This window comes from Chlorocebus sabaeus, chromosome 27 (assembly GCF_047675955.1).
Source record: "Chlorocebus sabaeus isolate Y175 chromosome 27, mChlSab1.0.hap1, whole genome shotgun sequence".
NCBI lineage: Eukaryota > Metazoa > Chordata > Mammalia > Primates > Cercopithecidae > Chlorocebus > Chlorocebus sabaeus.
Genome location: NC_132930.1, coordinates 25,848,036 through 25,873,684, shown reverse-complemented (window position 1 = coordinate 25,873,684; position 25,649 = coordinate 25,848,036). Strand labels below are relative to the sequence as shown.

Sequence of the window (25,649 nt, the reverse complement as noted above, 5' to 3'; positions counted from 1 at the left end):
CGGCTCCCAAAATTATTTGTCTGTAAACACTTTCTCCCCATGAGCATCTTCTAGGAACAGAAGCCACAGAGCTGGTTTTGAGAAACATGGCTTTGGCATGGTGGCATGTTTAGAAGCTTCAGTAAATCTTCAGGCTACGACATATCAGTCTATTTCTTAAATTAACAACAAAATTATTGTTAAAGCCAGTAAGTCTGGAATTTCAGACTCAGAAAAATGAGCACATGGGCGAGGAGGGGGGAACACACCTGTTTATTATACTATGTGATTTTTACCTTCCTAGCAAACGTATGTTCAAAAATACTCATGTTAGCTAATTTTGATGATGTCTGTGCACAACATCTGAACAAACTAACCAATATATGCAGGCTGCTTAAAGCAAAAACAGTAAGTGGAATAATGTTTTCCCTTACCCAAAAGGAAAAATGCACCAGTGCCATATAAAACAATTTATAATGACATGCTTGGAACCTGTGACCCTGGTTATCACTTAAGATTCTCCGTATAGTATAGTTCGATGACATTTATAAAGCTATCTTCTTTGAAGTACTACTGAAAGTTGCTATGGTAACCTTCTCTTTACTCAAGGAGTTTATCTACTTTAGAGGTGTATTTCTCAGCCTCAGCACTAATGACATTTTGGGCTGGATAATTCTTTGTTGTGGAGAGTTGTGCGGTGCATTGTAGGATGTTGAGCAGCACCCTGGCCTCTATCCTCTAGATATTAACAGCAACCCACCAGTTGTGACAACCAAAAACGTCTGCAGATGCTGTTCAGATAAGCGAATCAACCCCAGTTGAGAGCCATTGCTTTTGGGTCAAAATGGAAGTTTATACCTTGAATCTGCTTCCCTGGGGAATGTCCATTTTACAGGCACACTGTGACTTACACATCTCAACAAACAACTAGTAACTAGTGGCATAAGGAATCTTTCTCAATTCTGTGTGATCAGAAAAGGTAAAGAATGGTTAGGAGCAAGCACTCTACATTTCAAAGAGAATTGAAGGTAATTTTACTGTCGTTACACTAGTAAAAATTATCTGAGTCATGATGCTTACTTGACAGATATTCTAACAATTAGAAAAATGCTAGTTGTATATTATAACCTGTTAAGGATCACAAGGATTGATGCAGTCTAAGAATGGGAAACTTAACAATCATCAATGGCTGGTTCAGACCACAGTCTACTCCTTGACTGAATATTCTCCATGAAATTCTCCAATTCAAAAATCTCAAGTCTTATCTTTAAACTGCTTGCTTGTACTACAGCCTTTATCATTTCTTTCAAATACACCTTTGCATGTGTATTTGCAAAGATCAAGAAGAAACCCTTCGCATGTCATGAAGAAGCATCCTGGTATGTGTCAAGAAGTACATTATCTGGTTTTAAAGCCATTTCTTCAATATCTACATCTTCAGTTTTGTCATAATTGTCATCACTCTCTTTACTTTGTTCTTTTCTTACTGCCTTTAAACACTTGTCAAGTCTCTTTCTGAACAGGTCCACATCCTGCATCTTCATTCCGATGGCTGATGCAGCATTTAGGTAAGCACAAGGGTAATTATTTGTATGTGACATAAAGCCTCTGAAAGTATAGCCACTCACAGTTTGCACAGACCCAAGAGGCACAACCCTGAAAGAAGAAAGATTTACCAATTTAATATGTCTGGTAATGGTAACACAATGTCACCCATAAACAAAAGATATGTGTTACAAAGTCTTACATCCACTTATTAAGAAGTTTAAAACAGCCATAAATCATGGCCTACGAAAATAGACTGTATCAACTTTAAAATGAAATTCTATAACACACTGCTTTTTTACATAGAAAAGTCCTGCCTATCGTTTACTTATCTGATTATCGTTTACTTATCTTCTATTAAAGACCTATAAGCTCTAGGAATCTCTTTTTATTTTATTTTTGCCAGTATATTTTTCTCTTTACCTGAAGCTCTAGGAATCTTAAACACCTCTACATCTTTAAAGAGGTAAAAAGAAAATGATTTGGTTTTGTGTCAAATCTGGAATATGACTTCATATATACACCCTTTACTGAAATATTGAAATTTGCAAGTCAAACCACTGTAATTGTCATGTGTTACCTCAAATAATCAACAAACTAAAAGTCTAACTATCCGATCAGTGCTATGCAATGGAAAGTTTTAAAGCAAAGATACAGAAGAAGTTATGTAACTGTTTATAGTGGGGTGGTGGTCAGCAAACAGTAATATTCAGGAAAGGCACTTGCATTTTCAAAGCTTGATTTCACTGGCATATTAGATATAAGCAGATTTCTAATACTCTAATCATTTAGCTATTTTTTAAAGAAGTCAATGAGGCTCAACTTAAACATAAAGACAGTGGCAATACTAAAAGCAATGTCAAGAAATCCATTTTAAAAGTGTCAAAACTATATTGTATACAGATAAGAGTTCATCAAGGTAAAAAATTAATCTAAGATTTTACTTTTAAAAAGTTGTACTGTGATATAAAATCTCTATCCTCTGGTAGCTACAGAAAAATTCTTTAATAGAAGCATGTAAAGTATTTACAGCAAGATATTTTCAAGTCATTTTTCTCTGACCTCATCAAATCTAAAATGAAAAACGAAATTCATTTTTCAGGCCATGTATACAGAAGAGGAAAAAGTACAATTTTCTGAGGCAGTTACATAGGCAAGGATTGCATACTCTTTTTTTTTTTTTAGTTTAGGAAGAAGGCTTTTCCTTAACAACACTTTCACTTCAATTTAGTGATGAAGATGACTTATTTCTAATACCATAACGTGACTTGCCGAAGATCATCTAACAAAGGAAATAAAGACAAAAAATCTATATAGAGAGGTAATAAAACTTTGTTTCTGTACATCTATGAAAACAAACAAGATTCATGTCTTTTTGTGACTATTTCAGGCATAAGCAGTCAACAGGTGGGCATACAGTAGCCTTACAGATTCTCTAACTCATCATTCTTTACTCCATGATGAATTCGCAGGTATAGTTCAGCATATACTTGGGGGACTACTGTTGAGGAAAGGTATTTTATTGGAGTTAACTTTGAAAAGCCAAATAAACCCACATCTATTTTAAACATACTTACCTGGCTCCAGAAACCTGTCTGGTAAAAAGCATCGAGCCGAGCTGAGTGACAGCTTCGTCATGGTGTTCATCTAGTGTTTTAAGTGTCATAGCTGAAAAAGAAAAAAGTACCCTAATAAGCGTTGGTTTACTGGCATAAAAATCATTCAAATAATAACAATAATAATGATGAAGACATTACTTTTGATTCATTGTCAAGTGGCACAATTTCACTGTAACGTACTTAATAAATCATAGGGATTTCTTTATATATCAGACAAAAATATTTTAATGTAAATTAACATCTCAGAATATGAAACAGAATTTCCATATCATCCTTCAGGAGAGTAAATTTTTCCAACTAAAGAGATGGAACAATAACACGATCAGTATGGCTGTTTATTCAAATTCAACCAAGTTTTAAAAACTTGTAAAGTGAGGATGTGGGATATATTTCAGTACATATACAAAACTAAGTAAGATCAAATTCTGCATATAGAAATGGAATTGATCGTTCTGAGGCTGTGTGGGTAAACTGGATTGCATACATAGCACCGCTCGTAGCTACCATTTACTAAGGACTCACCATACTAGATGCTTCACAAACAATCTCAATCAATCATTAAACAATTTTGCATGTGAGGGAAAAGGAGGTCAGAGGCTAGTACATGGAAGATTCGGAATTCAAGCTACACAATATCACCTTCTATAACATCTAAATAGATCATATATCAGCAAAGGACTAATTGGGGTGGTTTTTATTATATATTGGTGTTCAAATGGTATTCCACAGAAGCCCATTCCTAAAAAAGGCTTCGGCTACAAATGATTCACTTTCCTTTCTTCAGATATCTGTGAAATATGAAACATTATATTACATATATTCACAATTTAAAAGGGGGTAATTATGAAGCTTAAAAGATAATTAAGTTCATAAAAGTCAATATTACATTATTGTTTTTAGTAACCCCTATATTACATGACAAAAACATAGTCCTTATATACACAAATGAAAATACCATAAATACAAATTTCTTTAACATCCATAGGCTAAAGAAAACAAGCAATAATGACATTAAAAACAACATAAGATTTAATTTCTGGTATGTTGGGGTTCTGTTAACTGGAGAAAGTTTTGTTTATTTGTTTGGTTTAAATAATAGAGACAAGGTCTCACTATGTCGCCCAGGCTGGTTTTGAGCTCCTGAGCTTAAGTGATCTCCCGCCTCAGCCTCCCAAAGTGCTAAGATTACAGGCACGGGCCACCACACCCGACCTGGAGAAAGCTTTAATTATTTATAAATAGAGTTCTGGTTAGAAACAGGACTTTAAGTATTATTTTCTGCATTTTCATTATAATACTTAATATTGACTCTGATTTTCTCAGTGTATAGGCTTTATCTTAGAAATATATTAAAATATTTCAAAAGCCTAACTAAACTTTTTAATTTACAAATTAAAATACTGTGATGAATTTAGAAATATCATTATAACTAGAAAGAGTGTTCTCTCTTTCTAGAAGTACCAGCTTCCTCCTAGAGATGGATCATAAGTATTTGTTTTTCTTTAGGAAAAAAGAAATTACCTAAAGATATGGGATTGTGAGGTGTATGCAACAGTCTTTCATTGTAGGCTTCTGACAACTTCTTTATTTGGTTGGACAAATATGAAAACATTTCCTGCAACAATAAAATGTCACATTTAAAACAAATCAAATATCTACTGCCAGATTTAATAAGACAAAAATCTGATTGGTATGAAGTCTACATTGTAAATGAACCCACCCATGTGCCTTAACACCAATTCTCTCCTTTGCCACAACACAGTGAAATTCAAAGCTGCTACAACTATCAGAAGCCACAGGATTTTAGTAAAGGCAAAGAACCAGCACACTTTCTCCCTTCACTAGTACGTATCTATCACAAATCCATCTTCTTCTCAGAACTTCCAGATCTACCACTCTGGAACTCGTAGCTATCAACCTCTTCCCTGGACACAGCAATAGATTCTAAACGATTTTTCTGCCTGTTCTCCACCGTTCTATAATCTGTTCTATACTCAGAGACTAGAGAGGTCTTTCAAAAGCATACCAGTTCATGCCTCTCCCCTGATGACTTCCTCCAGTAACTATTAGAAAACCACACTCTTCATTTCTAAGGCCCCACATAATGTGACCCAGCCAATATACTCAACCTAGTGACTATCATTTCCCCTAGTCTCTACACACCAGTCACATTAGCCTCCTTTCCAATCATTCTAGTGTTCAAACCTTTGTGCTTGCTTTCCCTGAATTTCCCAGATCATTCCCCAAGTGGTCCCTCTTGTCAAATGATAAAGACACCTGCCTTTGTTAACTTCCCTATTAAAGCAGCTTTCCAACTCTGCCAATCTCCTTCCCAATCCCAATCTCCTTCCAACATATTACCTATTTTGGTTCCTTCACTATACTTGCCACAATCTGAAATTATCTAATGTATTTGCTTAAATCAGTATTGCCTATTACTATGTATTACCGGGGAAAAACTCCTCAACCACAAGGACTTCGTCTTCTTCATCACCGTTGCCCCAACACCAAGAAAAATGTGCCAGACTTTAGTACACAAGTTATTTAGGAAAAGGTAGTTTATAAATGTATTTCCTTTAAATCGCACAACATTAAAGTGAACAATTCCCTTACTTCAATTAAAAGAATACAGCAACTCCCATAGTCCAAGCTTGAGCCCAGGAGGTCAACACCAGCCTGGGTAACAAAACAAAAACAAAAGGCAACTAAAACTAAAAATTGTCCCACTCTGAAAAATAAAATATATTCAATAGTAGAAAATATAATAAAAATATACTTTACAAGTATCAAATGTCACATGTATATAAGTGGCAGTTTAACAGTTACAAGTAAATATTAAGTTGGCAACTATTTGACCTAAAATTTTACTTTCTTCTCCTCACAAGACCTTTAAAAAGTGTGAAATCAGTATCTGCCCAACTACATCTGCAGCTAAACAAACCCATTTGCACTGAGCTCCTCTAATCACAGACAAAACATATAAACTCTAAGGATACACCAAACAGCCAGGGGCTAACAGAGTGCCCAAGCAGAGACAGCAAGAAATGACACTTCTCCAACCTCAAAGGTCAAGATACTCTGATCCCACACTGAGTCCCAGAGGAATTTTTTCATGTCTGAAGCACACAGATGATTAACTCCATCTTTTGTTAGATAAAGATTAAGAGGAAAACTCCTACCAGGTTTATGAATTATTAATGAGACTACTTAAGACCACAAACAGTTTCACTTCTGTCAACTCAGTACATATATTTTATATTCTCACCTAAAATTTTTGAATAATCATTTTTAAATTTTAGGATACTTTGTAATATTAATTCTCAGAATGTTGGAATTACAAAAATCTTAGATCACTAAAATAAATTCATTCCTTTTATATTCAAAAAGTTAACATCTACAGTGGCCATACTTAAAGAAGCTATTAATAAATGTTACTGTTACATGAGATAAGCCTTTCTCTTTTGTTATTTAAAGTACAGAGAAATATTTAAGGAGACAAATGGCATGATTTCCAGAAACAAACAAAAAAGCATCTTTCCTTAGACATATAAAAATATCCTGGGCTGAATGTGGTGGCTCACACCTGTAATCCCAGCATTTTTGGGAGGCTGAGGCCGGTGGATCACTTGAGGTCAGGAGTTCAAGACCAGCCTGGCCAACATGGTGAAACCCCTTATCTACTGAAAATACAAAATTAGCCAGGCATGGTGGTGTCAGCCTGTAATCCCAGCTACTCAGGAGGCTGAGGCATGAGATTCACTTGAGCCCGGGAGGCAGAGGTTGCAGTGAGCCAAGATTGCGCCAGCTTCACCATGTTGGTCAGGCTGGTCTCGAACTCCTGACCTCAGGTGATCCACCTGCCTTAGCCTCCCAAAGTGCTGGGATTACATCCGGCCCTCGTCCCTCCTTCTTAACCCAATATTCCCATACTACAAAAGGCGAAACAATAAGATAATCAAATGGAACAAATTTTATAATCAAATGGAAGATAATCAAATGGAACAGTTTTTCCAGCAATCAGAACAATTCATAATTTTTTAGTAACACACCAGGGTTAATAAAGAGGAGAATTCCTGGGTTTCATCCATACATTTTCATCTCCTATAAAGTAATTAGGTTACTAATTTAAATGCTATTTTTTTAAAGCAGTCACATATTTTCATTTAGATATTAAATGCTGATTTTTCTTCACTTATATTATTCACCAAAGTCTTAAACGGCCTCCCTCTTTCCAATTTACTCTGAAATTCATCAAACTCCCAAAGGCACAAACAAACCTCATAGGCAGGAAATGCCTTTTACAGAGCCCTACCCCCTACAAACCACCTAACAACAACATAACCCACACCCATCCTTCATTTATCCTCAAGCATATATTCATGAAGCAAAATTTTCTCCAGTTTACATATTTCAGTGGTGAAGACAATTTAAAATATTATTCTATCTACTTTGGCAGCCACATTAAATACCAATGTGGTCACATCTGTGAATAAGCTGAACCTGATGAGTACTTAATTTATACTCAGGTTAGCTATTTCTGAAAAAAGAGAGAATGTTTCCTAAGCAACACCCCTAGAGGGGGTGCTTTTAAACTTACTGATGCATACATGGCTATTAAAAAGTGAATTTGCCCAATGTTCAACTTCTAATACTGTAACAAATTAGTTTTTACCAGATCTATCAATCACTTGCTAATGCCACTAGAATTCCATTTGAACTGTAGGTAATATTAGGATACTATTTTTAGACTACGAAGATAACACTAAAGTAATTAAATCTTATATCACTAGCATGGGAGTAATTAGATATAAAAAAATTTGAAGCAAGTTCACATCCATCAACAAATATTTATAATATATTTACTCTGTGTAAAGGGTTATAAGTAAACCAATAAGCAAATATGTTTTAAATATCTTAAAGCACAATATGCTAAATTCTATAATATTCCAAATGTTAAGCTCCTAAATGCTCTCCTATTAATATTACTACATTTTAAAAATATCATTTAGGAGACTATTCCACTATTCTACACTAATACTTAGCTAAGCAGTTTTTTACCTGATATATTAAAGCTACTACAGAACCTGTACTATTTTTTGCTACAGTTAAATCTATAACTGACATTTATTATAAAATACTTCTGTAAAGAAAGAAATTTATAAGCAACCCAAGCAAATGTATATAGAAAGATCTTACTTAAAAGAAATGAAATATTATTGATTTTCCATGTTCTCTGTACTGTATTTAACTTAATTTTAAGAGACTTTTCACTAGAGATAAACTGAACTGTATACCTGAATGCTAATGTCAGCTATATTTCTAGAATAAAAATACAAAACTTTACACCATAGTTCAAGATGTTAATGGAAGAGAAGCTGAATGATATTAAGCATTATCTTTCATATGGCCTTTTGCAAATTGATTTGCAGTCATGAAATTCGACATTTAGCCTGTCTCTCCCAGAATCCAAAGATATGCATAATTCACTAAATTTTAAGTGAAACGGTCTTATGTAATCATGTCTTTGAAAACATACTGTTTCAAGTTATAGGATAAAATAAAGATGGAACCTCACATATTATTACAATGTATTTCACAAGGCAGGTAACAAACCAAAATAAACATACCCACTAGTCTACTATTTCAAAGATAACATGAATGAATGGATGGATGGATGACTGACAGTAGGTAAATACTGAAGCAGACAGATGTCCATACTGGAGGAAAACAGTACCTAAATATGACATGCTGCTGTCCCTGACTGTGGTCAGCTAAAAGGATCCAGGCACACTTGGCAAATCTTGCTTCAGAGGCTACACCCATTTGCATTCAAGTTGTTAAGGCCCCATATGTAGGCCTGAAATCAGATGCTTCTGCAGAGATTGAACCACTCCACTTACAGGGCTGCAGATCTAGTAGTGTTTCCAAACTTAGCTCTGCTATAAGGACACTGAAGTGTATAACGTTCTTTTAAAACTTAGTTTGTCCCCCAGTTTTTAGCTCACAAATTCTAGCCACCGAGCAGCCATAGTGCTGTTATTCTTCTTCCACTTATCCAATTTAGCAGATATTTGCAACAACAAACGATTACCTGCCTTCCCTGTTCAGCAAAGCACTCTTCTAAAAGGAAAGCTAAATGGAATAATGATCTTCTCCAGAAGTGAAACAGAAGTGAGGATAAACTTCTAAGACCATAGACTTTCTTTCTGCATAGACAAACTAAAAGATAACAGCCTTACATTTTAAACCCTTTTTTTAAAAGGGGTTAAATTCATGGTTATTTCTCCCCTCAATGAAGCAAATGTGTTGATCAGGAAGGGGATAAGGGCAAAGAGGCTCAATTCACACACAGAGCTCCACTCTCTCTGATCCTTTCACCCTTCAAAAAAGAAAGCTTAAGAAGGAATGGCTTCAAGCTGAGTTCTTGTCTGCCACTACTGTGAAAAAGAAAAAGCCTTTTCTGAAGAGATAAAGCTAGATGAAATAACCTCTAAAAATATCATTGTGGTGAATAAGGGCATAGAATGAAAAAAATCCTAAGTTTTCTACTAACATTCCTTTTTTTAGTACACAATAACACCAATAATATAAAAAGGAACTCTCAGTGATGGTATATAAATAGCTCTGGCTGGAGCAAAATAGCTTTGCCTCAGCTTCTCCAGAGCTGAACCAATAAACTATCATGATTAAATTTTCACAGTTCAAAAGCAAGTCCATTTAAACAAAAGAGGCCCTTATTTCTGCAACAAATCCAATAAAAAAACAATATTTATGCTACATATATGCAATTATGGTTTATGGAGGACATCCACATTTTTCAACAGAAAAATCTGCCTACTGAATGAAGTTATTAAAAAAGCAAACTTTAACTTACAGTGACAGAGTTCTCAAATGGGCATCTTAATACTTTGAAAATTACTCCTAGAGATATTCTCTCTTATAACTTATATACAGAGAATTTTAAATAAAACCAATTAGTACATTAGAGAGCCTTTGGGGTTTTACATACCTCCACTAGATAGAGTGGGAGGGTCACAAGATTACCATCTTTATGGCTCAAATGCCTAGCACAGAGCAAGTGATCACTCCCTCAACAATGGATGAGTGACTAGAAGTAGTGAGAAGAGAGTAGTAAGACGGAAAGCGCGAGAGACTTTAGCATCACACAGACCTGGCTTTCAATGGCAATTCTGGTACTTATATGTGGTACTTGGGCGAATACTTAACTCCTCTGGGTCTCAATTTTATCTACAAAATGGGGATAATTCCTACCTCACACACTTGCTCTGGGTATTACAGGAAATAATAAATACAATGAATCTAGCACAGTTCCTGGCATACAGCAGAGACATTCATAAAAACGTTAGCTCCCCACCCACCCATTTTTCCCCTAGTCTAAAAGAGTTTTCAGGATAAAAAAAACTAAAGTTAGCTAGCAGGACTCCTACAGACACATAATACACTGTAGCTATAATCCTGTTCTAGTCCTGTTCCTGTTTATTCTACTCTACTCTATATATCTAGATAAAAGCAAAAGAACAAAGTTCTGAATGTTACAAAGAGAGTTACCTCCTGACATCTGAGATGAAGGCATCCAATTCATGAATACTACTCCAACATAAAATTTCTCCCATAAAGTGTTTACTCAGTGATAATAAAGAACAAAATCCCAATGAAACTGAGCTGCCTGCTGGATTCATTCACTAGCTGAGCTACAATTCCTGCAGGTCATCCTCAAAGGAGGTGGATTTTCACTCACGCTAAGCAAAATGTACACATGCATTGGCCTTTGGAATCAATCATCTACAAGTTGTCAAAAATCTTAAAGTCAAAAACCTAAATGTCACAAGACAGAACAATGAAGACATAACAGAAATTCCAAAAAGATGACAAAATCTGTAAAATCAACAATTCCAAAATCTTAAGGTTAGAAAAGTGCTTCTGCTAAGCAGGAAGTACAATGCCTGTTATATACAACAGGTAATCACTATTCCTTTTCACAAGTTTTCGACTATATCCATATAGTTGAATATTTAGAGAAATGTTTCTATAAGAACATAGAAATATACAGTAGATTATTCCCTTTAAAAAAAAAAAACAAAAAAAAAGGCTGGGTGCAGTAGCTTATGCCTGTATCCCAGCACTCTGGGAGGCTGAGGCAAGAGGATTGCTTGAGCTCAGGAGTTCAAGACCAAATTGGGCAACATGGCAAAACCCTGTGTCTCTACAAAAAGTAAAAAACAAAACAAAACAAAACAAAAAAAAAAACATTTAGATGGGCAAAGTGGTGTGCACCTGTGGAAACCAGTTACTCAGGAGGCTGAGGTGGGAAGATCATCTGACCCCAGGGAGGACAAGGTTGCAGTGAGCCATGATCATGCCAATACACTCCAGCCTGGGTGACAGAATGAGACTCCATCTCAAAAAAAAAAAGAACATATAATTCACAATGGAAATCGGTATCAAAATATTATTTGCAACTGGACACAGAGGTACATACCTATAGTCTTAGCTACTTGGGAGGCTGAGGTGGGAGGACTGCTTGAGCTCAGGAGTTCAAGTCCAGCCTGGGCGGCATAGGAACACCCCATATCTTTAAAAATGTGTGTGTGTGTGTGTGTGTAAAATTAATTTTCCAGAAAGATACTTATTCTATATAAAATATGAGATTATACAACATTTGATCCAGGTGTTCTTAAATACCCTGTGTTCATACATTCAACAAACATATGACGAGCATCTACTATATATCGAGTAAGGGATGCTAAGAATAGAGGGATGGATGGCAAATTCCAAGGGGGGGCATTAGTCTACCAAAGTACTCATAATTAAGGACCAAGTTTCATTTCAGACATATAATAATAATTTTTTAGAAGAATACACTCAAATTCTTAGTTTAATTTGCTAATTAAATAAGTTTAACTACAAAATTACTCAAGACATATTAGTTTATTGTAGTAAATATTGCATATTATTATTTTTATTTATGGTTTCGAATTCAAGAACAAAAGCAAGAAATACTAAATAACATGCTTATTTGGAATTATAATGACAGCATATAGAAATCTTAAAAGTTTCCACCTTATGCAAATGCAAAAAAACTGAAATCATAACAGTCTCTCAGACCACAGCACAACTAAATTATAACTCAACGTTAAGAAACTCACTCAAAACCATGCAACTGAAACTGAACAACCTGCCTTGAATGACTCCTGGGTAAATAATGAAATTAAGGCAGAAATAAAGAAGTTCTTTGAAACTAATGAGGAAAAAGAGGTAACATACTGGAATCTCTGGGATACAGCTAAAGCAGTGTTAAGAGGGAAATTCATAGCACTAAATGCTCACATCAAAAAGCCAGAAAGACCCCAAATTGACATTCTAACATCAACTAAAAGAAGTAGAGAACCAAGAGGAAACAAATCCCAAAGCTAGCAGAAGACAAGAAACAACCAAGATCACAGTGGAACTGAAGGAGACAGACACGAAAAACCATTAAAAAAAAAAAATCAACAAATCCAGGAGCTGGTTTTTAAAAAAAAAATTAATAAAAAATAGGTAGATTGGTAGCTAGACTAATAAGAAAAGAAAGAAGAAACAAATAGACACAATAAAAAATGATAAATGGGGTATCACCACTGACCCACAGAAAAACAACCAACCATCAGAGAATACTATAAACACTGCTATGAAAATAAACTAGAAAATGAAGAAGAAATGGATAAATTCCTGCATATATACATCCTCCCAAGACTGACCAGGAAGAAGCTGAGTCCCTGAACAGACCAACAAGTTCTGAAATTGCAGTAATTAATAACCTACCAACCAAAGAAAGCCCAGGGCCAGAAGGATTTACAGCTGAATTCCACCAGAAGTACAAAGAGAAGCTAGTACCATTTCTTCTGAAACTATTCCAAACAATTGAAAAGGGACTCCTTAACTCATTTTATGAGGCCAGCATCATCCTGGTATCAAAACCTGGCAGAAATTAAAAAAAAAAAAAAAAAAAAAAAAAACTTCATGCCACTATCCCTGATGAACATCAATGCAAAAATCCTCAATAAATTCCTGGCAAACCAGGAGCACATCCAGCAGCGTATCAAAACGCTTATCCACAACTCAGTAGGCTTCATCCCCAGGATGCAAGGCTGGTTCAACATACGCAAATCAATAAATGTAATTCATCAAATAAACAGAACTAAAGACAAAAACCACATGATTATCTCAATAAATGCAGAAAATACCTTTGATAAAATTCAACATCCCTTCATGTTAAAAACCCTCAATAAATTAGGTATTGAAGGAACATATCTCAAAATAATAACAACCATTTATGACAAACCCACAGCCAATATCATACTGAACGGGCAAACGCCGCAAGCATTCCCCTTGAAAACCAGCTCAAGACAAGGATGCCCTCTCTCACCACTCCTATTCAACATAGCATTGGAATATCTGGTCAGGGCAATCAGGCAAGGGAAAGAAATAAACAGTATTTTAATAGGAAGAGAGGAAGTCAACCTGTCTCTGTTTGCAGATGACATGATACTATATCTAGAAAACCCCACTGTCTCGGCCCAAAAGCTTCGTAAGCTGATAAGCAACTTCAGCAAAGTCTCAGGATACAAAATCAATGTGCAAAAATCACAAGCATTTCTATACAACAACAAACAAAGAGAGAGCCAAATCATGAATGAACTCCCATTCACAATTACTGCAAAGAAAATAAAATACCTAGGAATACAGCTAACTAGGGAAGTGAAGGAACTCTTCAAGGGAAACTACAAACCACTGCTCAAGGAAATTAGAGAGGACACAAACAAATGTAAAAACATTCCATACTACGGATAGGAAGAACCATTATCATGAAAACGGCCACACTGTCCAAAGTATTTATAGAGTCAATGTTATTTCCATCAAACTACCATTGACATTCTTCACAGAATTAGAAAAAAACTATTTAAAAATTCATATGGAACCAAAAAAGAGTCCGAATAGCCAAGACAATCCTAAGCAAAAAGAACAAAGCTGGATATATCATGCTACCCAACTTCAAACTATACTACAAGGCTACAGTAACCAAAACAGCATGGTACTGGTACAAAAACAGACACATAGGTCAATGAAACAGAATAGATAACTCAGAAATAAGACCACGCATCTAAAACCATCTGATCTTTGGCAAACCTGACAAAAACAAGCAATGGGGAAAGGATTCCCTATTTAATAAATGGTGCTGGGAAAACTGGCTAGCCATATGCAGAAACTTAAAACTGAAACCCTTCCTTTCACCTTACACAAAAATTAACTCAAGATGGATTAAAGACTTAAATGTAAACCCCCAAATTATAAAAACCGTAGAAGAAAATCTAGGCAATACCATACGGGACATAGGCACAGGCAAAAATTTCAAGACGAAAATGTCAAAAGCAATTGCAACAAAAGCAAACATTGACAAATGTGATTTAATTAAACTAAAGAGCTACTGCACAGCAAAAGAAACTATCATCAGAGTGAACTAACAACCCACAGAATGGGAAAAAAAATTTTGCAACTTATCCATCTGACAAAAGTCTAATATCCAGAGTCTACAATGAACTTAAACAAATTTACAAGAAAAAAAATCGAACGACCCCATTAAAAAGTGGGCAAAGGACATGAACAGACACTCCTCAAAAGAAGGCATCCATACAACCAACAAACATATGAAAAAAAACTCAACATCACTGATCATGAGAGAAATGCAAATCAAAACCACGAGATACCATCTCATGCCAGACAGAATGGTAATCATCAAAAAGTCAAGAAACAACAGATGCTGGCAAGGTTGCAGAGAAATAGGAACACTTTTACACTGTTGGTGGAAATGTAAATTAGTTCAACCATTGTGGAAAACAGCGTGGGCATTCCTCAAAGATCTAGAACCAGAAACGCCATTCGATCCAGCAATCCCATTACTGGATATATATCCAAAGGAATATAAATTATTCTATTATAAAGATATATGCACACATATGTTCAATGCAGCACTATTCACAATAGCAAAGACATGGAATCAATCCAAATGCTCATCAATGATAGACTGGATAAAGAAAATGTGGCATATCTACACCACGGAATACTATGCAGCCTTAAAAAGAAATGACATCATGTCCTTTGCAGGGACATGGATGCAGTTGGAAGACTATCCTTAGAAAACTAAAGCAGGAACAGAAAACCAAATTCTGCGTGGTCTCACCCTAAGTGGGAGCTGAACAATGAGAACACACGAACACAAGGAGTGGAACACTACATACTGGGGCCTGTCAGACGGACGCAGGGAGAGGGATAGCATCAGAAAAAATAGCTAATGCATGCTGGGCTTAATACTTACGTGATGGGTTGACAGGGGCAGCAAACCACCATGGCACACGTTTACCTATGTAACAAACCTGCACGTCCTGTACATGTACCCCAGAACCTAAAATAAATTTTTTTTAAAATCTTAAAAGTTACCATCTATATAATAAACTTTTAAAACGACTTATAACTTTGTATAATGGTCTTATTGTTAGAGTTATAATATATTCCATTTATTTAGTTTAAAAATAAACTTAGGCCTGTAATCCCAACACTTTGGGAGGCCAAGACAGGAGAATGGCTTGAGTCCAGGAGTTTGAGACCAGCCTAGGCAACATAGCAAGACTCTATCTCTACTTAAAAATTAAATTTAATTAATTAATTAATTAATGATTTTAGCCAAATCTGAGGAGTGCTCAATATAAAACAAAAAGCAGCTAAGAAAAAAGAAAAAAAAAATCTAAGAAAAAAAGATTATAAAAGATCAGAAATAAATACAGATAATTAATGCTATATTTCCAAGTTTTGATATTTGGGATATTTATGCATTCCATCTCAAATGCCATGAAATATTATCCACCTATGTATAAGTGTTAAAATGCTATGACACTGTATGTTTCCTCTCCAAGTTTCTGTTATATATACAAGTGACCTATGTGCCCCAAAACAAGGGGTATCAAACATGAATCTGCACCAAAATTCATTAGGAAAATTTTGTTAAAAATACAGTTGTCTAACCCCTCCTTCTGACCTAATGAATCTGAATCTATCCTAAAGGAAAGCTAATTTTATAAAGTGACTCAAAACATAAACTCTCAAATAACTGCACAGTACTTGGCTTTCTAGACTCAGTTTAAAACACCCTTTCATAGTTCTACAGTTGTACTAGCCATCAGTACTACCTTAGGACCACACCACGAATGTCAATGTATAAATGCACTGTCTTTTCTCCAGGGAGATTTTACCTGATCCTTCCAGAGCTGGGGTAGGTGTCCCAGCTGGGTTTGGTAATAGATGCTCTCATACACTCTGCTTTCCTTTCATAATTCTCATCAGATTTGTAACTATTTAATATCTAGATTTCCTCCCCAAACTATAATTTCCATGGAGGTAAAGACTAAGTCAATCTTGTTTGTGGATTTAGCTTTAGGGCCCACACATAAATATTTGTTTGAATGAATAAACGAACGAGCAGGGGCCAATACTGTTTTTAAAAAAGGAATCAGATTATAAAGGATCAGATTATGGTAGGCTAAGGAGTTTGAACTTTGTCTTGTAGGCAACCAGAACCAAAGCAAAAGAACTTGAAGAAAGTTGTTTTTGTTGTTTTTTTTTTTTTTTTTTTTTGAGATAGAGTCTCCCTCTGTTGTCAGGCTGGAGCGCAGTGGCGCGATCTCGGCTCAGTGCAACCTCCGCCTCCCAGGTTCAAGTGATTCTCACGACTCAGCCTCCTGAGAAGCTGGGACTACAGCTGTATGCCACCACACCCAGCTAATTTTTGTATTTTTAGTAAAGACGGGGTTTCACCATGTTGGCCAGGATGGTCTTGATCTCTTGACCTTGTGATCTGACCGCCTTGGCCTCCAAAAGTTGTGTCTTTAGAATATTAACCTGGCACTGCTCTACAATGTGACAGAGTAGACCAAGGTGGGGGAACAGTTGAAGTGTGAGTAAATTATTGTAACCATCAGGTGTGATGTGTTAAGGACTTAAATTAGGGAGGGGTAGCAGTGGAAATGGAAAGAAATGAATGTTGGAAACACTGTGAAGGACTTAGTGATATAAGAGCTTAAGGTATAAAAGGAATCAAAAGTATCAGCATTAGAAAGTTTATAACAGAGAAGGGAATTTACTGCTTCATCTCACAGCCCAGTCCACAAGCAGGCATGGCTGGATAGAGTCTCAAATGACTTAATTCTGTTTTCCTTCTTATAGTCCCTAGTGTTGAGAAGTCTCTCTTGGCATGGCTAGAAATACGGCAGCTGACAATTGTAAGATTATATCCTTATAGCTTACTATCTGCAAAGCAAAAGCAAGAGGTCCTGTCTCTAAAGGATCAATCAAATCTACTGGAAGGATACTATCTCCACATGCCTGTGAACCAGGCTAGCCAGATCATCTGCCCAACCTATGAAAGAGGAAGAAGGGACACTGTGATTGACAGACTCAACAGGACCACCTGGAGTCAGGGAGGAGCAGTTCTCCAATGACAGCGATTCTGCACAAGCAAACAACATATTATCCTCTCTAAAATATAACTGAGTTTTTTGGCCAGAGTAGCTAGATTTATTCACTGTTTTTGTCTCCTTTAGATATCAGTAGACCCATATCTTGAGATTTACGGACATATAAACAGCTCCATAGCCACCAGGCTAGATTATCATCTATATTTAAAAAGGCAAGTAGAATTTATAAGTTAAGACAGAGAACAGGAGACCCAATTGCCTAGATTTCAGTCCATATTCCACAATTCACCTCATACAAATCTCCATTTCCTATGAAAATGAGAATAAGAATACCTCGTAAGAATATTTTGAGGATTAAATGTATACATAAAAATGTACTTAGAAGAGTGCCTTCCACATAGTGCTCAGTATTACGTGTAATTATTTCATATGTATATAAATGTGTAAGTACGTATATGGTATTTGTATAAACACAAACCTTGCATGGAAAGACTATGTTAAGAACGAATTTTACATGAAACCTTTCTAACCAATGGTCAAATCTTAATGCTCACCCTACTTGACCTATCAGTGCCATTAGCTATGCTAATCGCTCCCTCCTCCTTAATACACAGTTTGAAAATATTTGGGAAAAAAAAAAAAATTACATCTGTGCTGAATATGCAGTTTTTCTCTTGTCGTTATTTCCCAAACAATACAGTATAAAAACTACTTATACAACATTTACGTTGTATTCAGTATTACAAGCAATCTAGAGTTGATTTAAGGAATACAGGAGGATGTGCATAATTTACATGAAAATACTACGTCATTTTATATATGGGACTTGAGCATCTACAGATTTTGGTATCTGAGTGGTACCAAGGGATGACTTAGGATACCATTCTTAGTCTTCCTCGTAACTGAATGTTCCTTCTAAGTCTCCTTTGCTGGTTGCTTTTCTCAGACCTCTTAATGCTGTAGTGCCCAGAGCTCAGTCCTTATACCTCTTTTCTGTTTAGACTTACTCTCTTGCAAGCTCATCTAGTCTCTTGGCCAATTAACTCCCAGATTTTTATTTCCAGCCCAGTTCTCTCTCAATCCTAGACTTGTATATCCTACTCTCCACTTTGCAACTCTATCTTAAGGTCAATTCAAATTCAATTTTGTCCAAAACTGAACTCCTAGTCTTCCCCCAAAACCAATAGCTTCCCCATCATAGCTAATGGCTGTTCCATCCTTCCAACTGCTCAGGTCAAAAATCTCAGAGTTATTCTTTACTTTTCTCTACCATCCATCAGGAACTCCTATTCGCTCAATCTTCAACACAAATCTAGACTCTAACCACTTCTTACTACCTCCATTGCCACCATCTAGCTCCCAGCCAATATCACTTCTTAACCACTATAAAAGGCTCCTAACAGGTATCCATCCAGCTTCTGCCCTTGCCCCCCAAACTATTATCGAAACAGCAATCAATGTGAGCATTCAAAGCATGTCAGATCATTCTACTCAATTCAAACCTCCAATGGTTTCCTATTTCAGTCAGAGTATGAGGCACGGACCTTACTGTGACCTAAAAGGCCCCACATGATCTGCCCCACCCTCATTACCACCCTGACCTCAACTCCCACAGTTCTCCTCCTTGCTCTTTTTGCTGCAGCCACAATGGCCTCCTTGGTGCTTCTCAGATACACAAGGTCCACATCTGGCCTAGAGTCCTGATATTGGCTTTCTGCCTGAAACGCACTTCACCATCTTATGTGTATATTCCCCTCAAACTTCAAGTTCACTCAAATGTCAGGGTATTGGGCTAGGCACAGAGGCTCACGTCTGTAATCCCAGCACTCTGGGAGGCCAAGGCAGGTGGATCACGTGAGGTCAGGAGTTCAAGACCAGCCTGGCCAACATGGCAAAACCCTATCTCTACTAAAAATATAAAAATTAGCTGGGCATGATGGCACATGCCTGTAATCCCAGCTACTCAGGAGTCTGAGGTGGGAGGATCTCTTGAACACAGGAGGCAGAGGTTGCAGTGAGCCAAGATCACGCCACTGTACTCCAGCCTGGTGGAGAGAGTGAGACTCTGTCTTCAAAAAAAAAAAAAAAAAAAGTCACCTTCTCAACGAGGCCTGCCCTAACCACTATATTTAAAAATCAGTTCCCACCACCACCTCATCATCCCAAATTCTCCTTAATCTTGCTTTTTTTTCATAGACTTTATCACCTTCAAGTAAACTTTGTAATTTCTGTATTATGTTGCCTGTTTATTGCTGGTTTCCCCCATAGGCAATGTGCGCTCCCCAAGAGCAAGTATCTTTATCTACTGTATTGACTGCTATATCTATCTATATGCCTGACACATTACGTGTGGTCAATAAATACACAGTAAGTTAAATATTTACTCAATGAATCTTATCTCACATTCAACTTTACCTTTGCATTTCCATACTTTAGACTCCGCTATTTAAAATGGGCTTATTCAGATGCAGGGAGGAAAGCCAAGACAGCTTGATGAGGGTAAAAACGGGTATGAGCTAACATGAAACTGAAGAGACCATTGTGTTAAAAAGAGAAACTCAAATTTACAAAATGTCCAGTTTATATTACCAATATGCCTTATAGTGGATTACTAAATTATAGGCCAGTTCTCATGATTACTATGTCCAAAGTCCAGAAAGTAACTCTTTTAAGAAATATTCCAGAGTCTTTTAAAACTAAAAGTGGCCTGAGATGTCAATTGTGTCTTTCACAAATGAAATGGGGAAATAAAATCTTTAAAACTTTTCCAGGACGAAATGACTAGTTATAGGAGAGCTAAGAACCACTGGCATCTGAAACAACTAAACTCTCATATAAGCAGATGACAGATTTTCCTCATCTATAGAGAGTTGTCATCTGACATATGGATCTGGTTCCTTGAAAGATTTGCCACAGTCTTCTCTTGGCTACAACAATCTACGACCACGAATGATTACAATTTGGAGTTCATAAAACCAGAGTTTTATTCTTATTGTATAAAAATTCATTGTCAGACTTCTTGAAGTATAATTCATTCACATATAGTAAAATTCGGGGTGTCTCTTTTTTTGGTGCCCACTTCTATGAATTTTGACAAACGTATACAGTCATGAAACCACTACCACTATCATGACATAAAACATTTCATCACCCTAAAAAGTTCCCTCCCCAATCCCTAGCCTTTAGCAACCATTAATCTTTCTTCTTTCCTTATATTTTTTACCTTTTCCAGGATGGCATATAAATGAAACTATACAATACGTAGCCTTTTGAGTCTGGCTTCTTTCACTTAGCATAATGCATTTGAAAGTCATTATCTTATTGCATATTTCGGTACATTAGCCATTCTAAAAGGTGTGTAGTGGTATTTCATTGTGGTTTTAAATTTGCATTTCCCTAATTACTAATAACATTGAGCATCTTTTCCTATATCACATAGATCTTAAGAAATGTCCTCACAATTAAACAAATACTTTCCCATGGAATGAATTAGTAGGGGAAGGAGGACCGGGGTAAAACAGAGCACAAGATTTTTAAACTTGTCATGTATTCATCCTAAGGCTATGAGAAGATCTATGAGATAATACATATGAAAATGCTTTCGAATATATAAAGTACTATTATAAATATAAGGGACTACAATTGTTATTAAGTGCTAGAAAGTTATCAGATTTAAAAACTGCACCAGAGGATTCACTCTCTCCCAGATAGAAGATGAATAAAACACTGCCTGCCCTAGCTATATGATCTCTGCCTTTTGGAGGTGTCCTGAATTAAGCTAGTTGTGTTGGAGATAAAGTCCTGTTTTCAAGCATAAATGTAACTTCTTTTCACAACCAATATAACCAATGAGTTCAGCATTCAATAGTGACAAGAAATAGGCCGGGAGCAGTGGCTCATGCCTGTAATCCCAGCACTCTGGGAGGCTGAGGCGGGTGGATCACGAGGTCAGGAGTTGGAGACCAACCTGGCCAATTTTAATCTCTACTAAAAATACAAAAAATTATGCGCCTGTAATCCCAGCTACTCGGGAGGCTGAGGCAGGAGAATTGATTGAACCCGAGAGGCGGAAATTGCAGTGAGCCAAGATTGTGCCATTGCATTCCAGCCCAAGACTCCTCTCAAAAAAAAAAAAAAGACAAAAGATAAATTTACTATTTTAGTAGAAAAAGATAGAGCTAACTTCTGACCTGGTTCTTCCTACTGTGACTGACATCTCACCCCTAAACAATTTTCACGTTTCCAAAAACTAAAAAGATGACTTGTCCATTTGTCTTTTAAGAGCTTCTACCTTTAAGTGATAAATGAACTGAATTTTACTGAATAGGAGTCCCTAATGCAGGAGTTTCTAAAAAGTAAATAAATAAAAGTAAAATCACCTAACCAAGATTCCTCGTAATATCTGGATAGACAGGCTGACAAAAACTAATAGGAAACTGAATAACAGATCTGAATAAATCGATCTGAATAAATAGTGTCGGACCATACTAGATGTCTCCCTCCCAATGCAAGAAACCAATAGGCAGAAACACCAAAGATTTGGAGCACGGTTCTAGTCGAGAATGTTATTCGATATATAAAGGGAAAGCTTACCTTTCTTTCTTTTAGTAGCTTTTTATAGCCATTTGATCCAAGTGACAATAAAGTAATAAGCACATCTAAAGAAGGTGAAGCTGAAGCTCTTCCTGAAATAAGAAGGATAAGTTACATTAAGAAGATGGGGGGGTAGCTGTAGAAATTAAGATTTATTACAGTAGCCTATGTACAAATGGATTTTTGTTAGTTACTTTTTCTGAAAAGCAACTTATTTATTTACCTGGATACATCTTGCTGATTTCCTGAATGAAGGAATCATTAAAGCCAGCAATTATAGCGCCACCTACTGGAACCATAAAATTTTTGTCCAAGCTCTGAACAAAAGCATCTATTCTACCAACTCGAGCCCCCTAGAATCAATATAATATTACATATTAGTTGCTAGGAAAACAGACAACTGCTATTAACAAATACATACCACAACAAAAAATTATAACTATTTGAGTTAATTAATATATTAGCCTGATTTAACCATTTCACGATATATACATGCATCAAAACATCAAATTGTACACCATAAAAATACACAATCTTTGTCAACTCTATCTTAGAATAAAAATAAACACCATTAAAACAATGCACAGAAAAACCGATTGAAAATTTTTATTTTTATTTTCTTTGTAATAGTGCCAAGAAAACGTTTTTAAGTATTAAAACAAAATTTTTAATGGTGCTGCTTATATGTGAAACTTTAAGCTTACAACGTGCTTTCACACATAAATCATTTAATTTTCATAACAATTCTGTGAGGCAAGCATGGTTTCAGTATCAGCTCAGGTGGGAACTTTAATGAAACAAAATTTTACACCTTAAAATTTGATAAGAAAGAATGGATTTGGCCAGGCGCAGTGGCTCACGCCTGTTATCCCAGCACTTTGGGAGGCCAAGGCGGCGGATCATGAGGTCAGGAGATCGACACTATCCTGGCTAACACGGTGAAACCCCATCTCTACTAAAAAAACAAAAAATTAGCCAGACGTGGCGGCATGCGCCTGTAGTCCCAGCTACTCAGGAGGCTGAGGCAAGGGAATGGTGTGAACCCAGGAGGCAGAGCTTGCACTGAGCCGAGATCTCACCACTGCACTCCAGCCTGGGCGACACAGTGAGACTCCATCTCAAAAAAAAAAGAGAATGGATTCATCCCATGCATCTCATCTGTGCTCCTTTTTGACAACAAATGTCTACAATGGGTTCTGTAACTATTAAGTGGTTTTAAACACCCTCTGTAAGTTCGAGGGTGGCCACCATAACCTAAGGGACTATAGCCATCCGAGTTGTCAAACAGTTAATTATATGTGTGCCTCTCTTTAATGCTTGCACAATCTACTACCTGTATGACCATTTTAAGCACTCAGATAACAAAAAAGAAATGCAAAGTTTTACTTTTAACATCACTTAATGGAAATTTTATTTGTATCCTCTTGGCAAGTTTAGAAGCAAGGTTTCTACATAACTCCTGCTCCCTAATATTGTAAACTTAGATGACTTCATTCCACTGCAAATGAACTTCCAGTGAAAATCTAATATTCTGGTGAAAAATTGAATACTTACCTACTAGAAATGTAAAAGTAAGTTCGGTCCTCGTCCAACACAGTCTATGACCTTCTGTCTAATGTGCTTCAATTTTCTCCTCTTAAAAATACAGATACTATCTAAATTACAACTAAGATAGTCTTTTTCTTTATTTGTAGCCACAAATTTTCAATCTGTATTCACAATCTGCATTCCTATTAATATTATAACCATATTTGACCTTCATTTTCACATCTTGCTATCTGAGGGAGAATAGAAGGAGCAGATAGCTGGCCTAATCTAAGAGTCCAGATCCAGGCAACAGGTGGAAGCAGCTGAAGCAGGGAAGAGGAGCAGCTGCTCTGGAGGCCATTATACAACTGTTCAAATCTTAACCTTCCTCTTCCTCTTCTAATTTCCTAATAAACCATGATCAGAGAAAATCTCACCATATCACAGGAAAACAGAGAGACGCATATAAGACTAACAGAATAAAAAAAAAACAACTGGAAAACATGCGAAGTAGCAGCACATAAAAATAAGTGGAACAGTGACAGTTGCCTTTGTATTAATATTTTAGTACTGTCCAAGGCCTCCTGAGAGAAACAGGAACCTAAATTGGAAGCAGAAATACTAGAGGAATCAGTGCATCAGACTTTGTTAGAACTCTTCCATCACTAAAACACAGAAAGCATTTAAAAAGCAGCACATTCTATGGCAAGAAAACAAACAGGCCAGACCCAATCTCAGAAATGGTACAGAGCCCCCTTTTTTCAGCTACATCTAAGTCACCAGTACATGCTCTAAAATCCACTCTCAAAATACATCTGAATAAAAGCATTTATTACCACCTTCACAACTACCACCCTGGCCAAAGCCACAAACAAATCTCATATGGGTTGCTGCAACGGCCTTCCACTCTTGCCTCCCTAGTCTATTTCCCACATAGCATGTCACTCTTTCCTGCTTGAAATCCTTCCATGGCCAATGATCATACCAAGAATAAAATCCCAAACCCTTAACACACCTCAAAGCTCTACAACCACTGTTCACTTTGTTCATTATGGTTCAGCCATACTGGCCTCCTTGCTACTTCTCACACAGTCCAAGCACACTCCTCCCTCAGAGTCTTGGCTATTAGCTTCTGTCTAGAATCTGTCTCTCTAGAGAGCTGCAAAGCCTCCTCCTTCATGTCATTCAGAGCTCCATTCACATGCACTTCTTGAAGAGTGCTTCCTAGATCACTCCATCTAATGACATCCATCCTCCCCAAATACCAAAGCATTTATCCGAGACTTGTCATACTCAAGGTTTACTCTCTGCTTTCCCACAAAAAACAGAACGCTCCATGAGGGTTAAAGATTTTGTCGCATTCACTATTTCATCTCCAGTTCCTACCCTGGTGCCTGGTACACAAGTAGGAACCCAGAAAGTATTTGTTGAATAAAGAGGCAATTAGGTTTGTGAATAAACAGTAGTAACACCTACTTCTCCCAAATTCTTAATAGGCAAAGTTGCCGCTTCCCACACTTTTGGAGCTTTACAATCTATTCTGACTCAAAATAATTAGTCTTATACACATATTTTTGTGACTCTACTATATCCCTCTCCATTAATCTATCCTAACATCCATAATCCATGAATCTCTTAAATTCATTTTAGTAAATATAAACAGAAATATAGGTTATTCATAACTAATTTCCCTGGGGGGGCTACATGAGCATACAGAATACTCTATAGGCTCAGCATTAAGGCATTCTAGGGTCTCACCTTAAAAATAAAAAAGTTAAAAACATGTTAATAAAAATAAAAAACATTTTATTTATAGTTTTCCTTCCTTGATTGATTATTGCAATATTATTTTCTCAAGAAG

General features: G+C 36.4%; 1 protein-coding gene across 1 annotated transcript in view; it reads right to left on the bottom strand.

Moving 5' to 3' along the window:
• Positions 1-989: 989 nt before the first annotated feature.
• The window catches only part of SEPSECS (Sep (O-phosphoserine) tRNA:Sec (selenocysteine) tRNA synthase), a 36,606-nt gene continuing 11,946 nt past the window's right edge, over positions 990-25,649 (bottom strand). The window contains exons 7-11 of the mRNA XM_008017733.3: positions 22,485-22,614; positions 22,262-22,353; positions 4,665-4,758; positions 3,102-3,192; positions 990-1,635 (exon numbers count right to left, since the gene is read on the bottom strand). Coding sequence (XP_008015924.3) covers positions 1,341-1,635; positions 3,102-3,192; positions 4,665-4,758; positions 22,262-22,353; positions 22,485-22,614 — 702 coding nt within the window. The 3' untranslated portion in view covers positions 990-1,340. The remainder of the gene's footprint in view (positions 1,636-3,101; positions 3,193-4,664; positions 4,759-22,261; positions 22,354-22,484; positions 22,615-25,649) is intronic.